Source organism: Acyrthosiphon pisum, chromosome A2 (assembly GCF_005508785.2).
Source record: "Acyrthosiphon pisum isolate AL4f chromosome A2, pea_aphid_22Mar2018_4r6ur, whole genome shotgun sequence".
Taxonomy (NCBI): Eukaryota; Metazoa; Arthropoda; class Insecta; order Hemiptera; family Aphididae; genus Acyrthosiphon; species Acyrthosiphon pisum.
In genome coordinates, this window is record NC_042495.1 from 106,141,532 (window position 1) to 106,161,336 (window position 19,805).

Below are 19,805 nucleotides of genomic sequence, written 5' to 3' on the forward strand. Positions count from 1 at the left end.
CCCCCAAAGTACCAACTAGATTCACTTTCTATCAGAAAAGGTACTGTTGAAGAAAATCCAAGCACTTTTTACTGTCCCTAAAACGTGATGACAGACACAAAAAAAAATAAAAAAAAAAATAAAAAAAAAAAATAAAAAAAAAAAACACACATCATTGTAAAATCAATACATTCATCGTTCCACTCAGAATCTAAAATACAAAATTATTTTTAAATACTCTATGTACCCACGTAGGTATTGCTTGCTAGCTGTCAAGGTTTATAGACCATAATCTATAAACCTTGGCTAGCTAGTTGCTGTGTCCATTCATATCATATGATATTGTATTGATATTGGCCGTATACTCGTGTACATAATAATTTATAACGATAAATATAAATTATACACTATATAGCATGTATTTGTGTGTTTACTTCTATTGTAATTTTTTTTCAAAAACGACCTATATTGTATTTAATTATTATAGTTCAAACTTCAAACTCGTTTTAAAAAACCAAACTACTTAAAAAACAAAAACAGTATATTATTATCTACAGATTCAATAATAGTAGACGGTTTATGATAAATGTTATAATTAGGTAGGAATTGTTATAACAACCTGTAGCTAGTATTTTATTATTTGGCGAAAATGAGCAACAAGTGAGGATGGCACATTTGGGATCGATGACATGCAGACAATCTCCAGTTTTCTATAAAATAAAAATAAACATTTAAAACAAAACACGTTAAAAAAATATATATAATAATAATATGTATAATAGCGGCACAGATAGGAATACATTTCAGGAGGGACTCAAGCCCCTAGAGTATTTTCCAATATGTTTATAAATGTAATGCTATTTTTTTTTACAAAAGAAGGTTTATTAGCAATCTGTATTTAAAGTAGGTAATATACCTAATAAGAAAATTATTAGACAAAATGAAAACAAAAAATAAATAGAAAGACAGGAGAGGGGATGACGCCCATTGGTGGCACCCCGGATTCAATAATATTCCATAAAGATAGATTTTTGGGGTCCTAGCCCCAAATTTATATCACTGAATACCTACATAATATTATAATGTAGGTAGAATGTGTCTTCATATTTTACAATATTATTATTTATTCTCAAAGAATTAATTTGTCTTCGCTTTAGAATTCATGGTTGCTAATTATTAATAAGAACTGCGTGACCAATAGTCCTCGATTCAATAATCGGTAAAACAATTTTTAATTATAGCCAGAATAAACGTTGTTTATTAAACCGAACTGTTCAGAAATTTGTCAAACCAAATTTCCCTAAACACGGAACCAACTCATATACCTACATTGCCTATTATAACCTTATATACAATATACATATATACATAGTATAATATATATTGTACAGTTTTCAAGTTTATTTAAAATCAAAATGTGCCGGAGATGGAAGATTAATATTATATAATTATTTATTCATTTGTACGTTTCGGACGAACGAACCTGTTGGCTAAATTATATACTGCTGATAAAAACCATACGATACACACTTTTGCTTACCTATCTTTCGCAATAGGTATATTATTGTAATATTTTAATCATTCTATCATTATGATTTATCGTTTACCGTTTGCCATATCCGAGCTGTCTTGTCCAGCGAAGTAGACGCCAAGAACGTAGTAATGTGCCGTGGGAACTTGACGCACGTGATGTCACTGCCGTGGCCGACGAACTTCATTTTGAAGTCGATTCGGTCGTCCAGTAGCCTCCAGGCTTTTACCACGGCATCACTGCCACCCGTTAACATCAACATCGATTGCGGTTTTCTGGACGGGTCTGCGGCATCGGCCGATTAATAATAATAATACAAATTATATTATAATATTGTATAGTAGCAGGTGTATAAATTGCGTAGAGGATCATGAACAAATTGAATCCGTGACGATTTCAATTTCCAAGACTAAAATATTACATATTATAATATATTCGGATATGCCATATTATATCCGTTATGTATTTTAAAAGAACCATATTTAAATAAATAATTGAACGGATAAAGTAAAAAACGATTGTTAATAATAAATTATACGTGACATAATAATTTAGCTGCTATAAAAAACAATTAAACCACAAATGTGTGTAATTAGCTATATCATTGACCTATATATACAGACTATTTCACATAGTATTGTTAAAAATTTTATATCAAAAAATCAGGGCTTGCAAATGTTATAATAACATTATATTTGGCAAAAAACGATTGAAAGTTGTAATAATATAACGTAATTATAACGGAAAGCGATAATCAAAAAAAATTAAATACCGCAAAATAAAACATAACGATTAACAAAATATGATATATTATATCATTAAACAAAACATAACGCAAAAGGTAATTTATAGAATATCATTAAACGAAAAATAACTCAAAATGAAATATTTTAAAATCTATTCATTTAAAAGGTCTATTGGTTTCGTAGAAATATTTACTTCGTTCAATCAATCTAAGAATTGATTATATTATATTCCGTATCTGAGCAATTACCTACCCGCATTAGTTATTATTTTTTTGATTTAATAAGTATTAACACTATTTAAAATAAATACGTTATATAAGTTTTAGTTCTGAATAACGATAAACACAAAAATTGGATAGCGTTTTAAATCTGAATAACAATAAACGCAAAAGTTGAATAAAAAAATTTCCCAAAAAAGTATTCCTTATTGATTTAGATATAAGCCACTAATGGCTTAGGTATTTTAAATTAATAGTTTTGCTATAAGTAGGTTGTAGCTCCCCCAGATTATCAAACCTAGTGGCGCCTATGTGAGCATTATACATATAGGTGGCCAGGTGGGTACTGCTGTATTATTATAATTTATTTATACTAATATAAGGACTTACTCTTGAACGCAAAATGGGCGCTTGTTATTCCAATTTCGTGCGCTTTGTCTTGGACGATTGTACTCGTCTCGGATATAATGTGCTTTTTCGGATGCACCGACCAAATTCGGAAGTGCCCTTCCACACATCCGGACATTAAATACCGAGAATCAGGACTGAACGAAACACAAGTGACGTCTTCGTCATTACCGCACAGCTTCCTAAAATCATTTCAATATTACCTATAATAACAATTATACTGGAGGGTGATACTTTTATCACTAGACAGTAAATTTGAGTAGCCATGTATGATGTAGGTATACATTTAAAATATGTCATTACCTACATGTTATGTTATATCCTTTTAAGGGGCCTCGCCATCGCATTGATTTAAGGAGAATCATTTAGGCAATTTCTAATCTCGTTGTCGCCACCCGAGATCTATGTGTTAGTCGTAAATGATTATTAGTGTGTGTGGCGTCCATGCGGGTCAATTGTAGCGGTACGGAGGGCTCTCACGCACTCGCACGCACATGTCAGTATGAAATAATTGTGATCATGAAAAAATGTTTATTTTTCACTCAAACACACGATTCTAATATTCCAACAATACGTCGGTACAATACGGTTCCAACAATTTTTTTCCACAACATCTACGAGGCATCGGTCGAGGTACATTTTTAAAATAGGAATTAGAGACAGTCGTTTTTGACAAAAAAAGATGTGGTAGAGAGGCCCCTTAAGTTATACCTATACAACAAATCTATAATTGAAAAATGATTTTGTGTCAATGTAATTATTTAAGTTTATTGGTTTTTAATTACCAACATGATGGCATGCCCATATTTTAATTTTCATAATATACTCCGAAGCAGAATATTTTTCAGAGAATTTTTACGTATAAAAATCAAATTTCTTAAAACTACCTATATAATTAATTACCGGTTGGGAAAGATTATATAGCTGGTTAGGTAGTCAGGTAGATTCTAACTCAATTTAATATACACGAGAATACAACTAACACGGACAAATTGGAAAACTGGACGACAAATATTTTATATTATATATAATATAATATTAGTTCAGGGGGTCGGGTGGTAATGCTGATTGTTGATCACCCTGTCAGTCATTAGAAACCCATCGCATGATTGTACGTACGCGACTAGCTGTAATGTTTCCACTTTCCACACGTATACGATTTCGTTGTTGCAAGCGACTGCGATCAATTCGGAATTTCCAGAAAACGAACAGGATCGGGCCCCGCCGTACTCAGTGTGTAACGAACCTCTCGGTTCTAGAGTCTGTAAATCGATTTGCAATAAAATTTGCAATACATTTTATTTGAGCATTTTCCACTGCGATAACGTCGGCAGCTATATGTACTGCGGGGTGATTCGCCAAGCATTTTCACCCCTATAATATTTCCTTTAATAATTAATTTATTACAATTCTGATTTTTTTAATTTTTCAATATAGGTACTTATTTGAAGACCATGTTTTCAAATTCTTGAGATTTTTCGTGCTACCTACTTAAGTAGTGTCCTGTGGTGATACAATAACCTTCTATTTTTTTCAAATGAGAACTAACATTTTTACTATTTGGACTATTCTTACAAATTATATAAATCTTCATAGATTAATATTAACTAGGTACTACAATTCCCAAATCAACATACTCTCCCACATCATCTTCTAAGCCCCCCAGCATGGACTTATTATCCTTATTTTAGTAAAAATTAAATAAATAACTAAAAAACTACTAGTTCGAATTTTGATACTGATGTGACAACATTTTCAGAAAAATTATCTATCAAATAAATTACAGAAGAAAAGGAAGAGGGATTCTCATTTGAAAAACAAAAGTTTATATCCTATCTTCACTGGAAATTCCTTTAATTAGTACAAAAAATATCAATAATTTGAAAATAATATCGACATTATATATATATTTTAAAAATGTCGAATAACTGCGAATCACTAAAGAAAAAAGGGGATCGAGCATGGTTGGTGAATCACTGCGTATAGGTACGATTGTAAATTGTTACATTTAGTTCCCAAATAACGGTCATTCCGTCCAACGAACAGGTGGCCATGTACGACGAGCACGGAGAAATGACCATCTGTTGAACCGAATAATGGTGAGCGCGCAACGGTGAGCCTTTGCATTCTTCAGTATCTCCGTTTTCGCTAAAATGCCAAATCCTGACGGTTTTGTCGCTAAAAAATTAAATAAATAAATCAAAAAGATGGCTTAATATATTATTTTGCAATTTATTATAAATATAATAATGATAGCCGTTTGACGAAAAAATTGACATAGGTGAGGCAGTAATAATGATAGGCGTGCGCACGTTGGCCAGTGATGTATTTACCGAGGGGTCCATGGGGTCCGGAACCCTCATTTCCCCCATAAGTACCTATCTAAACATCTAATATAATCTGTAACAGTACCCCCCACTTTCGTATGTTTGGAAAATTAAATGGACCCCCCTCCCATGAAAAATTCCTAAATACGTCACTGACGATGGCTACAAGTTCTACAAGCAACATACCTGAAGTTTTTTTTGTTAAGTAGGCACCAAAAAATGATCCAAAAAAGACTATCTCTTAACATTTTTTCCGCCTAACTGCTAAAATTTGGAAGTATTATCACATTGAAAATACATTTAAATTTTCTGTTTGAGTATGTTTTTTTATGAAATTATTAGCATGTTTGCTTTTTATGTTATTTGATGGAGGCAGTTTGAAGGGTTGTGTGGTAAAAAAAATAGTACAGCCACACGCCCGCCCACACCTGATACATAAGTCTGCGCACACCTATGGTAATAATAATCGCAAGCATATCGCATATGTGATATTACCCGCCGGCCGCCACGAGATATTTGCATTCGCTGCTAAAGTCACAAGAATTCACCGCATTCGTAAACATGTTTAATTTTTCCCTCAGAGACACCTCTACCTGAATATTTTCACTCTTGACTATGTTTACTGCGGACTTTAAGTCCTGAAAACGATATTACATATTATTGTATGATAATTAATAATATTATCATCGTTATGAATTCTACGCACACAACACAACAGGTAGGTATGCCGTCATAACAGTACTCACCTCCGACGAGTCGTGTAATTTGGCGTTTAAATCTAAATCGCCTTTCACGTCCCAGACAATGACAGACTTGTCGTTGGACCCTAAAAAAAATATGACGTACAAACACGTGAACAAATAAAACGAAATATTTTGTACGCATTACTATTTGATTTATCGCTATAGTATGTACATGACGTTATTTTGGTATAAATATATGATACATATATAGTGTACATACAATACGAGCACAAATTACAATATTATGCTGAGCATGTGTGGATACGAAAAATCGCTCAAATTATGTGCGCCCGTGTAGCGCGGACGTCATATACAACGAGTCATAGAACCGTTGGCAATTTACCAGTCACAAACAGTAAACCGTCTTGAGAGAATCCACAAGTGTTAACGTAACGGGTGTGTCCTTCCAACACTTGTAAGCAAACCGCATTGTTTGACTCGACCATCTTAAAACAATAATAACACGTTCAACGACATTATAAAAGGTATTATATTATATTTATATGATTCAATTTTCGTACATGAAATAATCCGATTCGTTCTGGGAGACACTGTTTGCCATTTATGAGGACGTCACACCCGCATGACGAGCATTTACAATAATCGTAAAACGTAGCAAAATAGCAAAATAATATTGTGTTGAATCCACAGAACCAATTTTGTGTTATTGTTATAAATATTAGAGTGAATGTACCTATTATAAGACTTAAACGCAAGAACTTAGAACGAATTGGCAAGTTTTCACAAATCTTTATATTCATTTTAATATAATGATATAATTAAATGCCTAATAAGTATAAATTATATGACTTATAAATCTGTAAATCAAATAACGATGAACAAAACCGTATTAAGAGTCAGTCCCACGGTGATTATTATTAAACCATTTGATTTTATATCGGTTTGATTATTGGTTTTTAAATAATCCAGCACCCACATCATGTGATAAATAGGTATCTATAAATTGGTAGGTACCTATAGTAATGGTACATTTTTTTTCGAGAACAGTCATATTATAAATTATTTACGTGATATATTTATTATTATGGATGTTGGTAGGTATAATAAATCTATAAAGTTTTTACATGCCCGAGGGGATATATAACAAACCAATACCTATTCTTTTGTTGGTTGTGAGCATATTTATATTTCAATGTTTACCCAACAAAAAATTTAAATTTTGTTGAACAAACAGAAAATGTTTTTACCTTGAAGTTTGGTAAAAGGTCAATATTCGCTGTAACATGAGGTTGGTTCTGTTGAACGTACATTTTCTCTGTTGTATACGATTACATGACAGAAAGAGGACATGCGGGTGTGGCGTACTCAACGCGAGCAAAAATAACATTAAAAAAGTATTTTATCATGTTTTTATTGTACTTACATCGACTGGTATAGTTATCATAATCATAAATCGACTAATTTATACTGTTTAATAATAATATTACTGCGTCATTTCAAAAAACACTCATCTAGGCTCTCATATCCGGATTTAATTTTCAATCAAACCACGACGCAAAGATTCATAACGATAATTTTAAAATAATGACCAGGTAGGAATAAATACAATTGTTTTGTCACCACTGGTCTTAACGATCATTGTGGTATAATAATAATACCAAAGGCCTTCTATTTACTAGCATCATCTATTACATCATATTATCAATTTTAAGGGGAGCAAAGATATTATTTTAATTTTTAATTCATTAATTTACAATACTTTTTTTTAAGCTGCAGCAGTATAATATGAGCTTGAGTATTATTTGTTTGTGTGTGATGTGTCGTGTGTCTTATGTAATTACTAATTTGTCATTAAAATATTTAAATTTTAGGAAAAGAAACACTACAAGTTGTACTCACTAGTACTGGATACCACTGGATAGTATTAACAACTAACTTGATTTATTTTTACTTATTTCATTATATTTTACAAAATTTTGAAGGCTGCATATTATATATAATATTATAATTTATATGTAGATACTTATATATCGATTTATTATTTCCTATGGATAATTTACCGTAAATTAATTGAGGAGTAGAAGGGGTGCAACTTCCTCCCTAAACTATATTTCAAAACGCAATACGTTAAAAATATATATTTTTTATACTTTGCCCCCCCCCAAAAAAAAAAAAAACTAAGATACACCACGCAGCATCTAATACAATGTTATGATCGTCACCTGCCAAATCCTCGTGGTCTTGTCCATCGACGTGGACGCAAACACCGTACCATCAGCTCCGTCAAAACACACGCTGGTCACCGTTGAAGAGTGACCTTTCAGTGACTGCACCATTTCGACGGCACACTGATGAGAACCTGCGTTTTTCTTCCACAGAGTCAGTTTCCAGATTTTCACCAGGTGGTCGTTACCGCACGTCAGCGCACTGTACACCTTACCCTTATCTGCAACGGCCAGAGGGATATATGTGTGAACTGATTTTATTTAAAATGCTTAAAATATGACGTGAAAGCACAAGGTTTTTAATTGCGTATTTATTACAATATTAGTATTACTGTGACTATATTGTTATTAGAGTTAAAATTTCAAATAAAAATACCTAGTCTTTGTATAGAATAATTAATATATAGGTATTAGTTTTTCCCTATACCTACGCTTATTTTTTTTTGTGATACATATTTACATTTAAAGTTGATAACATAAAAAATCACAATAAATTATCTGGAAATTAATTAAATTTATCTGTAAAATGAGCAAGTAATTTAAAATTAGCGTACCTACTCCGGATAAGTAATGTTTCAATTAAATCCTGTAGAGTAATTCAAAATTTTTAATAACGCCTTCGAATATTGCAAAAATAACAGCTATAGGCCATAGGTAGGCCATATTAACAAATACCTATATTTTATAATACAATATTATGTTGAGCTTAGCGTATCTCAATTTTAAATAGGTGCGTACTAAGTACTGACATACTGCAGTGCAGTAATGTGCATTAAATAAACGTACACCGTTACGTACCGTAAAAAACCGGGTACACTATATAATTAAATTACCCATAATACACAGTTCTCTTCGTACATTTTTTAATTATCTTTGCGGGACATGTAGGTAATCAAGCTCTTGGATCATCGATCTGCTACCGACAGAATTCTAAAATATGTATAGGGTATTGAGTAATGTAGGTAACTCAGTTATAGAGTGTACCCATTTTCGCAAACACACGGTACCTATATTAAAATAAAAAAATGTGCTACGTCCTACCTTTTTAATAATATATACATATGGCCATATGGGATATAGTGAAAAATAAGCTAAATCTTTTATGTTCAATCAATCAAACCATTTCGAAGTCCATATTTTTTTTCAACTTCATATATAATATATATAACCTATAACGACACGTCACTCACTTGTTATTGTGGTGATAGTTGATATGTCGGCGGAATTCACGCCCATATCATGACAGTCGAACAACACATACAGAGGCATACTATTTCCGTGAGTATCGGTCAGCTCAGCGACTGGCCACACTTTGGCCACCCCTGTTGTATCACCTGTCAACATAATTCTTGAGTCTGTAGAACAACATATCATAGAGATAGCCTCCTCGTGCGCCGTTATCGTCCTGTAGATAATACGACAGCTCGTTATAATATTATGCACAGACAAAAAAATTATGTTTTTATAAAGACTTAACATTGTATGAACAAAATATTATTAATTTTATTATTAATTATGTCAAATCTATCATTTTGTGATTAATCGCAATACAATAGTAATATAATACCTATTTACAATGGACGCCACGAACAAACCTAAATAATATATATAATACTTTGTAGTTTAAAATGTTTAAATATTATGATTTAATATTAATGAATCTGACAAGGCTATATTGAATTGGTATTTTAAACTGGGTTAAAATCTATCATATTAGAAATACGCGGAAGTGGCGATAAATAAAAAAAAAAAAATAGTAAAATTAATATAATATTAGTATGTATTTCGTCGCGTGTTAAAGTTACCCGGTAAAAGACATTTTTTCGAACAACATGATTCTTTTTTTGTTTTAAACGTCTTATTATTGATTTTTTAAATTTATTTATTTAATAAATTATAACTTATGGTATAATAGATAGAGAAATTATAATACAGTTGTACCACTTAACTTGATTCACATAAATTAAAAAGCAGGTACGTGGATGTCGCTCTGCTGTACAGTAGGTTTTAAGTGGGTCATTGTATAATGTATTGTATTAGACCTGAATTCAATGATATAATATCACTGTATCAGAAAAACGATTCTGAGTGGAGACGGTTTTCATATTGTATAAGTTGAATTAACATTATAATTTTTTATTCGTTTCTATAGTGATAAACAAAGTGTTATAAGTTAAAATCCCATTTTTAGCGTTTTTTCGTAATTTTTCGGTGGGTTTTCTCGTGGAATTAAATAACTATTGATAAAATCGAAAAATGACCACATTTAAGTACCATCTTGATCCAATTTGCTAAAAGATAAGGTACCATATGTTGAAATCGAAGCACTCCTTCTGGTACAAATTTTGTATACAGGGTATAAAAAAATAGTAATCACCATTGTAAAACCAATATAGCTTCCTCGCTCCGCTCAGAATCTAAAATGACCAATCAGTTTACTTTACTTCTTTACTTTCAATTTACTACAAATTATATTCGTATCATACCAAAGTTATACATTTTTAAACATAAATTATCTCAGCTCATGATAAAATATATTAGAAATGAAAGTAAAAGTTAGAAACTATTCATATCCAGTCAGTTAATTAAATTTTGGTTCAAAGTTATTAGAATAATAACTTTAAAATTAATATTAACAGCTATGTACCTAAATTGCCTATACAACACGCCTTTCAATGATTATAAAACTGAGGTTAGTTCACAGTATAATAGGCTTAATTCTTAATTTAATTGGTTTGCTATATTTATGACATTTAATTTAATCTTTGTCGGTTCATTTATACGAAATAAATATTATAATACAAGGTTGTTCAAACCACGGCTCGCATCTTATTGTAAGACGCAAAACTTAATAAGTATTTTATGAAGACAAAATTTAATATGACTTTATTGTTCGTTATTATATTGTTTTGCATTCTACACATTTAATATCTTATCTTATTTACAATTATTGAAAACCTCTTTTTTTTCTGCTCTTGGCTCTTAAATATTTTTAAATATATACTGTGCGGCTCGCGACTATCTTATAGCTGACCACTCTTGTTATAATCATTCAAAATCTGAGAAAATGAAATTCTATATAATACTTTACGTTAACCGGCTCTACTGGATTGTGATTAACCAGAAATCAATAATTTGGAACAATTAATGTATTGTTGTTAAAAAAATCTTAAATTTTTTACAATATGTACATATTATTTTCTAAATAAATTAACAAAAATGAGTAGGTACTATATAATAATATAGGTACCTAAATATAATAATTATCAAACTAATAAAATATACAACCTATATCTTAAAAATATTAAATTAGTAAATTGATAATTTATTGGAAGATTAACCGTCCAGCGATGCGTATAAGAATATTACGCAATACGCAATTGAAACTTTAACTTTCATGTTGTTATTTTCGGGACACGCATCAAAAAGTCAAAACATCGTTAAATTTAAACAATTAACTATAATAATTATATAATACACGATCACTACAACTATTATAGTACATATAGTATTACATGGTTTATGTATTAAATTATATTCCTATATGAAAACTATAATACAGTAAAACTTCCATATTATTACGAAGTCTCATGGGCAAAAGAAAAATGAATTTTTGTATTATACAGAGAAATTCGTTAAAAAAAATTAAACAAATGTGGTTCTAATTTGGTTTGGTGCTCAGAAATATTTCGTTTAACAGAAAACGTTGTTGAATAGAAGTTATATTACGGAAGTTTCACTGTATGACGCTTACCTAACCAGCACTCGTCTGAACATGTCCCACACGCACATGGTCCCATCGTCGCCAGCAGACACGAAATATTTATGATTTCCCATGAAGCACGACGATCTTATACCACCGCAACTATTTTGAACGAAAGTGTGCACAACTCGTCCGGTCTAAAATGTATACTTTATGCTATTATTTTTAGTTTGTAATAATTTAAATTGTAGGCATATTATGTAATGTTTACCCATCAATAAGTTAAAAAACAGACTGTAATGAACTCCCTACCATAGAACCTACTCTTAGAACAAAATATTACATAACTCGAAAGCCGAAACTCAAATATTTTTTTAAGCATATATAAAAGTGATAAATGGTATACTCGTACAATCCACATTAGAATTTCTATTAATACATATTCCTCCAACGTGTGTCTTAAATAAATATAATATAGTATTATACATACAAATACACATTCGGTAATTGATAAATAAGTTGTGTATATGAATAATGGCCAATCTTTAGAGTTTATTTTAACTATTTATTTAATGTTGAGTTAGGTGTACTAGTAAAATAATAATCATTTTAATTATTTTGAAATAAAATCAGCAAATCAGCAGCGGATTGTCTAAACAGGCATCTTCCGACAAATCCATTAGGGGGACGAAGATCCCTAGTACATAAATAAATATAAATACCTAAAATATTAAAGTTAATAAATTTGAATTAAATACAAAATATATATAAGACAGTTGTTGAATTTGTCCATTTAAAAGATAAATAGCATACAAAGACGTCATAAATATCACGGCCGTTAATGGAACTTAATAATAATTAGTTTTAAATTATATATACCATACACTGCACTGCTTGTATAGCATAAAAAGAATTACGTTTTGTGTAATGATTTATTTAACACCATTTGTACAACCACAAAAAATCACAGTGCATATAATATATTATGGCTTTAATGACATATAATATTATATTTTATACATTAAAGTATTTATATAGTATTTACTATTTACTATATATAATAATAATTAATAATAAATAATGATCTAAAAATATGATCGTACGATAATATTCATTACACACTTAAAATTGAATGCACATATTATACAACCAATCAATGAAAACATTTATAAGTCATAATAAATGTGTTTGATATAGACATGTCATCACGTCATATAATATGAATTAATTAAAAAACATCAAAGATTATTGTTTGTGTGTGGGCACCTGCTACCATGTAAAAAATACAATAATATTCATATTCTTTGGATTAAAATAATTATATGCACAGGAATACAGGATATAATATTAATTGTAATAAATAGTTTCGTTGTTATATAACAATGTATATAAGTTTATTAGTGGGTATAGAGTACGTGTGCTTGTGACAATAATCATTATCGGAACTAAAAAACAAAACAACTCTGTAAGGAGAAAGCCAATTCTAATAATTCTATGCGTTCAAATATTGGCAGCAAATTGGATGTTGTACGATAAGGATACATTTTCATAAACGTGATGAAAATTTCTTATAACTATAGGCTTTATCGAACCGATAAATTGTGAAGAAGTATAATATAATATTTGTGAGAATATAACACGCTATGTCGGTCTGAATTTAAAATTCGAGTCAAAACTCAATTTTTAAAATATTCACGTGTAACGATGACGATGATATAGAAAACATTATAGGACATTGGGTATCACAAAATGTTATATAATATTTATAAGCCATCGCAGACAGAACACACTAACAGTTAACACAGTAAGTAAAGAAGTATAGAATTATTATTTAATTCTGATAAAAAACCGATATCGATACGGCTTATAAAATAATCCGACAAGCAGGGGTTATTTATTAGATAACATATTTTTTTTGTTTTTTTTTTTCTCATTATTTTATCACCATAGAGGTGGAAATGATACGCATATTCATGACATATTCTTATTACTGTTTAGTTTTTAACCATTTAGGGAGTCCTCGCGACGTCAGAACTTTGTTTCAAGCTTCCTGCATGCACGAGCTCCTCCGGCTGTAGAAATAAAATGGTACTCTTACCTCGACATCGCATAGCGTAGTGCTTCCATCTAAAGATGACGTGGCCAATATGGTCGCATCTCCGTTAAACTGTACGCCAGTCACCATGTACTTATGGTGGGTAAGCGGCGAATAAGATTTTTCCTCGAAACCGCGTCCGGATCGCCATTCCCACACGCTCACCGTCCGATCACTACGCGACAATAGTAATATAATATGGTAATAATTGTCAATAATTATTGTTCGTGACATTTATTGAACAAAAAAAATATGGACAATATTATATTACCTAATGATTATTATATCATCTACTATTTAGTGATATGGTTTAAATATAAGTTTGAAAACTCTTGATGTTTACGTATATATATTATTAGGTATCGTTGTCTGTATTCTTAATAATCGCAGGTCAGCTATGTGCAACTTTAAGTAGGTATGACGATCTAACGTAAACAGCGGCGATCACGTAGTTTCAGAGAACGCTCTTTGTTTTATTTATTAATGAAATGTCCAAACGCGATGTATAAAAGATATTAATATAATATTGTTATGTGTGTACGTCGTTCATCGGTTCATTACAACCAATGTAATACACGTCATAAAATAGATCTTTTCTAAATTAAAACAGATAACTATATCAATAGAAAAATCATCGAAGCCCTCTATAATGACATCACGAACTAATAATGGAACGTTTATACACGTTTTATGGCAAGGTCTATACTATGATATATTATATATTTGTATTTATTTATTATAATTTAGAATAGATACTGATCAGTATTACAATTTATAACCAATAAACGGATTCGTGATTTATAGTGTTTTGGTTGGTTTTTGCTCAAAGAAAAACCATTTTTCGTGCGTCGTTTATATATTATATATATATATATATATATATAAACGACATATATATATAATATGTATTATGTACCTAGAAATACTTTTTGTTTGATGTTGAGCACAGTATAATTTACTATTATACATAGACACGAGTGTGTAGGTAAATAATATAAACAAGTGTCCAGCTGATTATTATAAGAAATCTTTTGTCTATTACTCTATTCCACTTTATATTATTGTAAACTAAAACCGTTTTATCATAAAATACAATGATTTATATCTTCAAATTTTTTTATAAAACTTTTATTTGAATCATTTTTATTCTACCCTGCATTCAATATATTAAAATCTTTATGAACTGAAAAATTAGAGTAAAATATTTTAGAATTTCTTATCAGTTATCATCAATGAGTATAAATATTATGAAATATTATAATACACCTTCTATATGTATTACTATATACTGTAAGAGGCTAAATTAGGTATTACACCATATATATCATTAGCTAAATTTACTATAATAAACAAGAAAGGTATCTTCAGAAATGCTGTACAGATTGAGTCCCCACAAAATCTTTTAGCACGCATTGAGTTCCGGGTAGTTTTAAAGTACCGGCTCACTAATTGAGTCCTGTGAAATTTAAAGCAATAAAATACTAATTGAGTACGTCACGTTTAAATACCGAGTGCCGTCAAACTTTAAAAAAAATATCGTACGGTTGATTGTATATTTTAGGTACTCAAAGTATGTAATCCTATGACTCAAATAGTATATTTTTCGTTTATATCCGCGAGGAACTCAATTAGTGTATTATTTTTTTTCCCCGTCCAAGTACGGCGAATCAATTAATAGGCACAGTTCAAAAAAGTATACAAGGGTGAGCTTTGGCCCTAGCAGCCCAGCGCTTGAGTCCGGCCTCGTTTATAATATAGGTACATTATATTATACTATGTTGCAATACATATCATCATATATATATATATATATATATATATACGGACTTGAGAACCTAAAACAACAAAAACGGCCTTACCTAGACCCGACGGCCAGATGATATCTTTTCGAAAAACAACATTTGGTCACGTCGCTGGCGTGCCTGCGAATGGTCTGGATGCGTTTGGCGGCGACGAGGACGTTCGCGGCGCAGGTGGTGGCGACCGAGGACATGACGGCGTGGCGCAAAGGCCGTGACTGCACGAACAAATGCTATACAGAGCGCACGTATAACGCGTGTGATATAGTATAATAGTAATTATTATATATACGTCAGTATGGAGTGCCTGCTGCAGGTCAACGGCGGCGCATCGTCGTTAGGTATTATATTATTATACGCCTGTGCGGAGACATTCCCGCAACTACCTGCTACTGAATATCGTGTAAAATTATTATACGACCGATATACCTACACACATTTATTATTAATTCCGACTCGGCGGTGGCTTATTTATACCGCTTGGTGCACTATATAACATCAATATGTAATATTATAATAGCGATGTCACACAACTATATACACCGCCGCGGCTGACCACGGTCGATGTATAACTTACAAGAAGACATAAATAATTAATATCGACATTCGACGGTATATAGGGTTTGGGGTGTAACAGGAAGATAATATCGTGACATATTATTTAAACGTATAGCCACGTAGGTAATTATTTCAATATAAAACTGTTAAATACTCGTGGTATACCTACTCAACGCTCTGCTATATAACATAGTAATATACGCATACTAATTTTTAAAAATGCCGTCAATAACAAAATTACTATACGTCGTGGTCTCGTCGAAAATATTAAAAAAGCAATTTCTGGGAAATAGAATAGTCAAAAACCCAGACAAAAATCTTTTTTAAAAAAATGTCGTACTTACCTATTTAATATTTTAAATACAAAATGTAATAATAAGTATTTTTATATAAAAGTATTTAAATATGAACGTAACACGTTACATATAATACTATTGTAGTGAAGTGCCCAAGAAGAGTTTTTTGATCTAATTGCCTATATCAAGTCTAAACTATAGTATGATAAAGGTTAAAAATACAACAATTTAAAATAATAATAAGTTTGCACTTTGTTGCCCGTAAAAATGGTCGCCTCATTTTTAAAATAGACTTGTATTTGTTTCAAGACGTAATTCGAGGCCATAAACCAGACGATTTTATACGTACTTTTACTGCCAAAGTATAGCCAATAGCATCCATTTATGTATAACAATTAAGAATAACTAATTTTTACCATTATTATTATAATCTGTAACAAATGGCTATATTTTATACAAAAAAAATTTTTCTTTTTAATCGTGAATCTCAAAATCCTATGTGAGCACCTCTTTAAAATTTAAATTTTGAAAAATCTTATCTTATTGCCCCACTAAATGGTGGTTCAAAGGTACTGTCAAAAGGTCAAGTCTCTGACGACTAGTCTCTAGCTAATTTATGTTCCGCGTTGATCAGTCAGTCATAGGACACGTTCGATTATAATTTATATATAATATATATAGATAATAATGTTGTTTTGTTCTCTAAAAAAAATAATTACAAGACAAACAAATCCATATTTTGGGTAGGTGGGTCCTTAGTTGTTTGTCTTTCCTCAAGTTTAAAAATTGTTCAGCACACCACTTAACTATTATAATCGTATTTTTCTATTGGTTAAATTATTGAGACATTTCATTCGTTGACACATTATTTTCACTACCTACACTTTTTGTCTACCTTTCGTCTATATATTATGTGCGATATAGTTGGTTTTCTACAAAAACGCTATAGTCAAGGTAAACATTATATTATAATATATTTCTTCCACCACTGAAAATAGAGTAAGAGACCATTAGTTTTTATATATTTAATAATGTTTTTTACTCTTATAGTGACGTGAAATATACTATTATGTATAGGTATTGTATAATATATAGGGCGATTCACTAATCATGCTCACCCCCTTTTTTCTTCAATAATGCAGTTATTCAACATTTGATTTTTGGAATTTTTAAATATACTTACTTAAAGGTGTCCTGTGGAACTACAAACATCCATTTTTAAAAAGAGAACCTCCGCTCTTATCAAATATCAATTATTCACTGAATAATTTTTCTGAAAAATTTGACGTATCAGAATCAAAATTCATACGAGTGGTTTTTGAGTTATTTAACTTAGTGTTTTAAGGATAAAATATCAAATTTAATTGGTTTTTAAGGTACCTATGGGAGCTATTCAGCTATGGTGATTTGAACATTTGAGCTATTAATATTAATCTATCAACGTTAATAATTTTTAAGAATGACCCAAGTATTATATAATAGTATACTATAATAGTAAATACTATTTCCAATATTACGTATATTTTATAGTTTCGTAAACCATTTTTAAGAACTATTATCCCTAGTACAATTTAATAACTAAGAAACTACTCTTAGAATTTTAAATTGGGTACATCAAAATGTTCAAAAAAAATATCCACTGAATATTTTACAGCTAAAAATGGATTCTCATTTCAAAAACAGAAGTTTTCATAGCCACAAGACACGCCTTAAGTACCTACTAAGTAGTACAAAAAAATTCAAGAATTTGAAAAAAATTTATATGAGTACCTACCTATATTTAAAAATTCTAAAACCAAAATTTTAATAAATTCATTATTTAAGGGAAAATACACTACAAGAATACACAAAATCCATAATATTTATGCATATTTTTATCGAGTACCTACTTATAATATGTCGATTTTTTTTACGGCTTTCATAAATTAGTAAGTATTTATTTATTCTAATATTTATTATTTAATTAAAAATGTTTGTATATTATAAAATATGTATAACGTACTTACATGATGTTTGTTCCTCGTATAGATATATTTATGAATGGTTAATATATAATATGTGTGTGTTTGATATGGTCTATTGTATTTATGCAAGCACTCGTCGAGTTCATCTGTTTGTGTTTTAAAAATTAGTATTAGTAATAATACTTTAACTAAAAAAATATAAGCCAATGAGCAATTACTTCCAAGAGGTTTTTAATATTTTATGAATTTTAGACGAGAATCACCTTGACCGTCCAATAAACAATCAACATAAAACAATCAATATTGGTTATAACTTATAGGGAAAGCTTAATGTAAATAATTCAATATCTTTGAAACCGTATAGTAAGTAGCAATAAGAGTTTAGTTAATGCTACTGAAATTAGTCTTAAGGCATTATTATTATTGCATAATTTTGACCGGTGATAGTCTCTTAAGTCATAATATTATGCGTTACCTGCTGGCTGCTAATACAGTATTAATTAAATTATTTTTATTTTTATTATCGTCTTTAGATCGGATTGTCCATATGATTATGTAATGTGTAGGTATATTTACAATTATTTTAGACAAAAGCACATATTTTTAAAATGTTTTCTATTTTATCAGTTTCTATAACATTTATTTATTTGATTCATTTTTAAATATTTAACGAATCTACACTGTAGTGTAATATTTATATACATTTTTGCTAGTTTTTGAATTTAATCATTGATTTTATTTTTTAAAACTCAAGGATATTATCATTTGAAATACATTATATAATTAATATAACAGAATTTGCATAAACTTTTTTAAATACCTTTCAATTTTAAGAATATACAATAGGCTACTCAGGTAGGTACGCAGTATAATTTATATAATAAATATTATAAACTAAACTATAATTTATGCATTTTATTTTTTTAATATTTCATTAAATATTTGATACTGATGTATAACGACGTATTATATTATTATATATGAAAATTGTGAATATTAATAATATTATAATCTATTACAGAACACGTATTCTGACTTGGATGTTCGTGTTTCTAACTCAGTATCAATAAATGCAGGAAAAGAATTAATAGCCGTTTTTAATGTTTTTATGTGAATTAAAATTATAAATATAATTAACTTCGACGTAGTTATCCTTTAAATGTAACTACTATATAGAACGACATTATTTGATCAAAAAATGTTAATGTTAAATATATAATCTAAACAGCTCTTGCCAATATTAATCCCTTAG

At 30.0% G+C, this 19,805-nt stretch overlaps 1 protein-coding gene and 1 long non-coding RNA gene across 3 annotated transcripts in view; one reads left to right on the forward strand and one right to left on the reverse strand.

The window, feature by feature from the left end:
• Positions 1-15,996, reverse strand: part of LOC100163644 (WD repeat, SAM and U-box domain-containing protein 1) — a 22,698-nt gene extending 6,702 nt beyond the window's left edge. Inside the window, exons 1-13 of one of the 2 annotated variants that reach the window (XM_016803887.2) lie at positions 15,796-15,996; positions 13,940-14,111; positions 11,893-12,038; positions 9,329-9,543; positions 8,136-8,359; positions 6,296-6,398; positions 5,956-6,035; positions 5,705-5,847; positions 4,889-5,060; positions 4,002-4,144; positions 2,865-3,064; positions 1,587-1,795; positions 599-689 (exon numbers count right to left, since the gene is read on the reverse strand). In XM_016803887.2, coding sequence (XP_016659376.1) covers positions 599-689; positions 1,587-1,795; positions 2,865-3,064; positions 4,002-4,144; positions 4,889-5,060; positions 5,705-5,847; positions 5,956-6,035; positions 6,296-6,398; positions 8,136-8,359; positions 9,329-9,543; positions 11,893-12,038; positions 13,940-14,111; positions 15,796-15,929 — 2,032 coding nt within the window. In that variant the 5' untranslated portion in view covers positions 15,930-15,996. The remainder of the gene's footprint in view (positions 1-598; positions 690-1,586; positions 1,796-2,864; positions 3,065-4,001; positions 4,145-4,888; positions 5,061-5,704; positions 5,848-5,955; positions 6,036-6,295; positions 6,399-8,135; positions 8,360-9,328; positions 9,544-11,892; positions 12,039-13,939; positions 14,112-15,795) is intronic. The other variant, XM_001949198.5, reaches the window with a different exon arrangement.
• Positions 6,322-8,122, forward strand: LOC115034060. Its single transcript, XR_003839443.1, has 2 exons — positions 6,322-6,437; positions 7,785-8,122. It is a non-coding gene; the product is annotated as an uncharacterized LOC115034060 (long non-coding RNA).
• Positions 15,997-19,805: the final 3,809 nt, after the last annotated feature.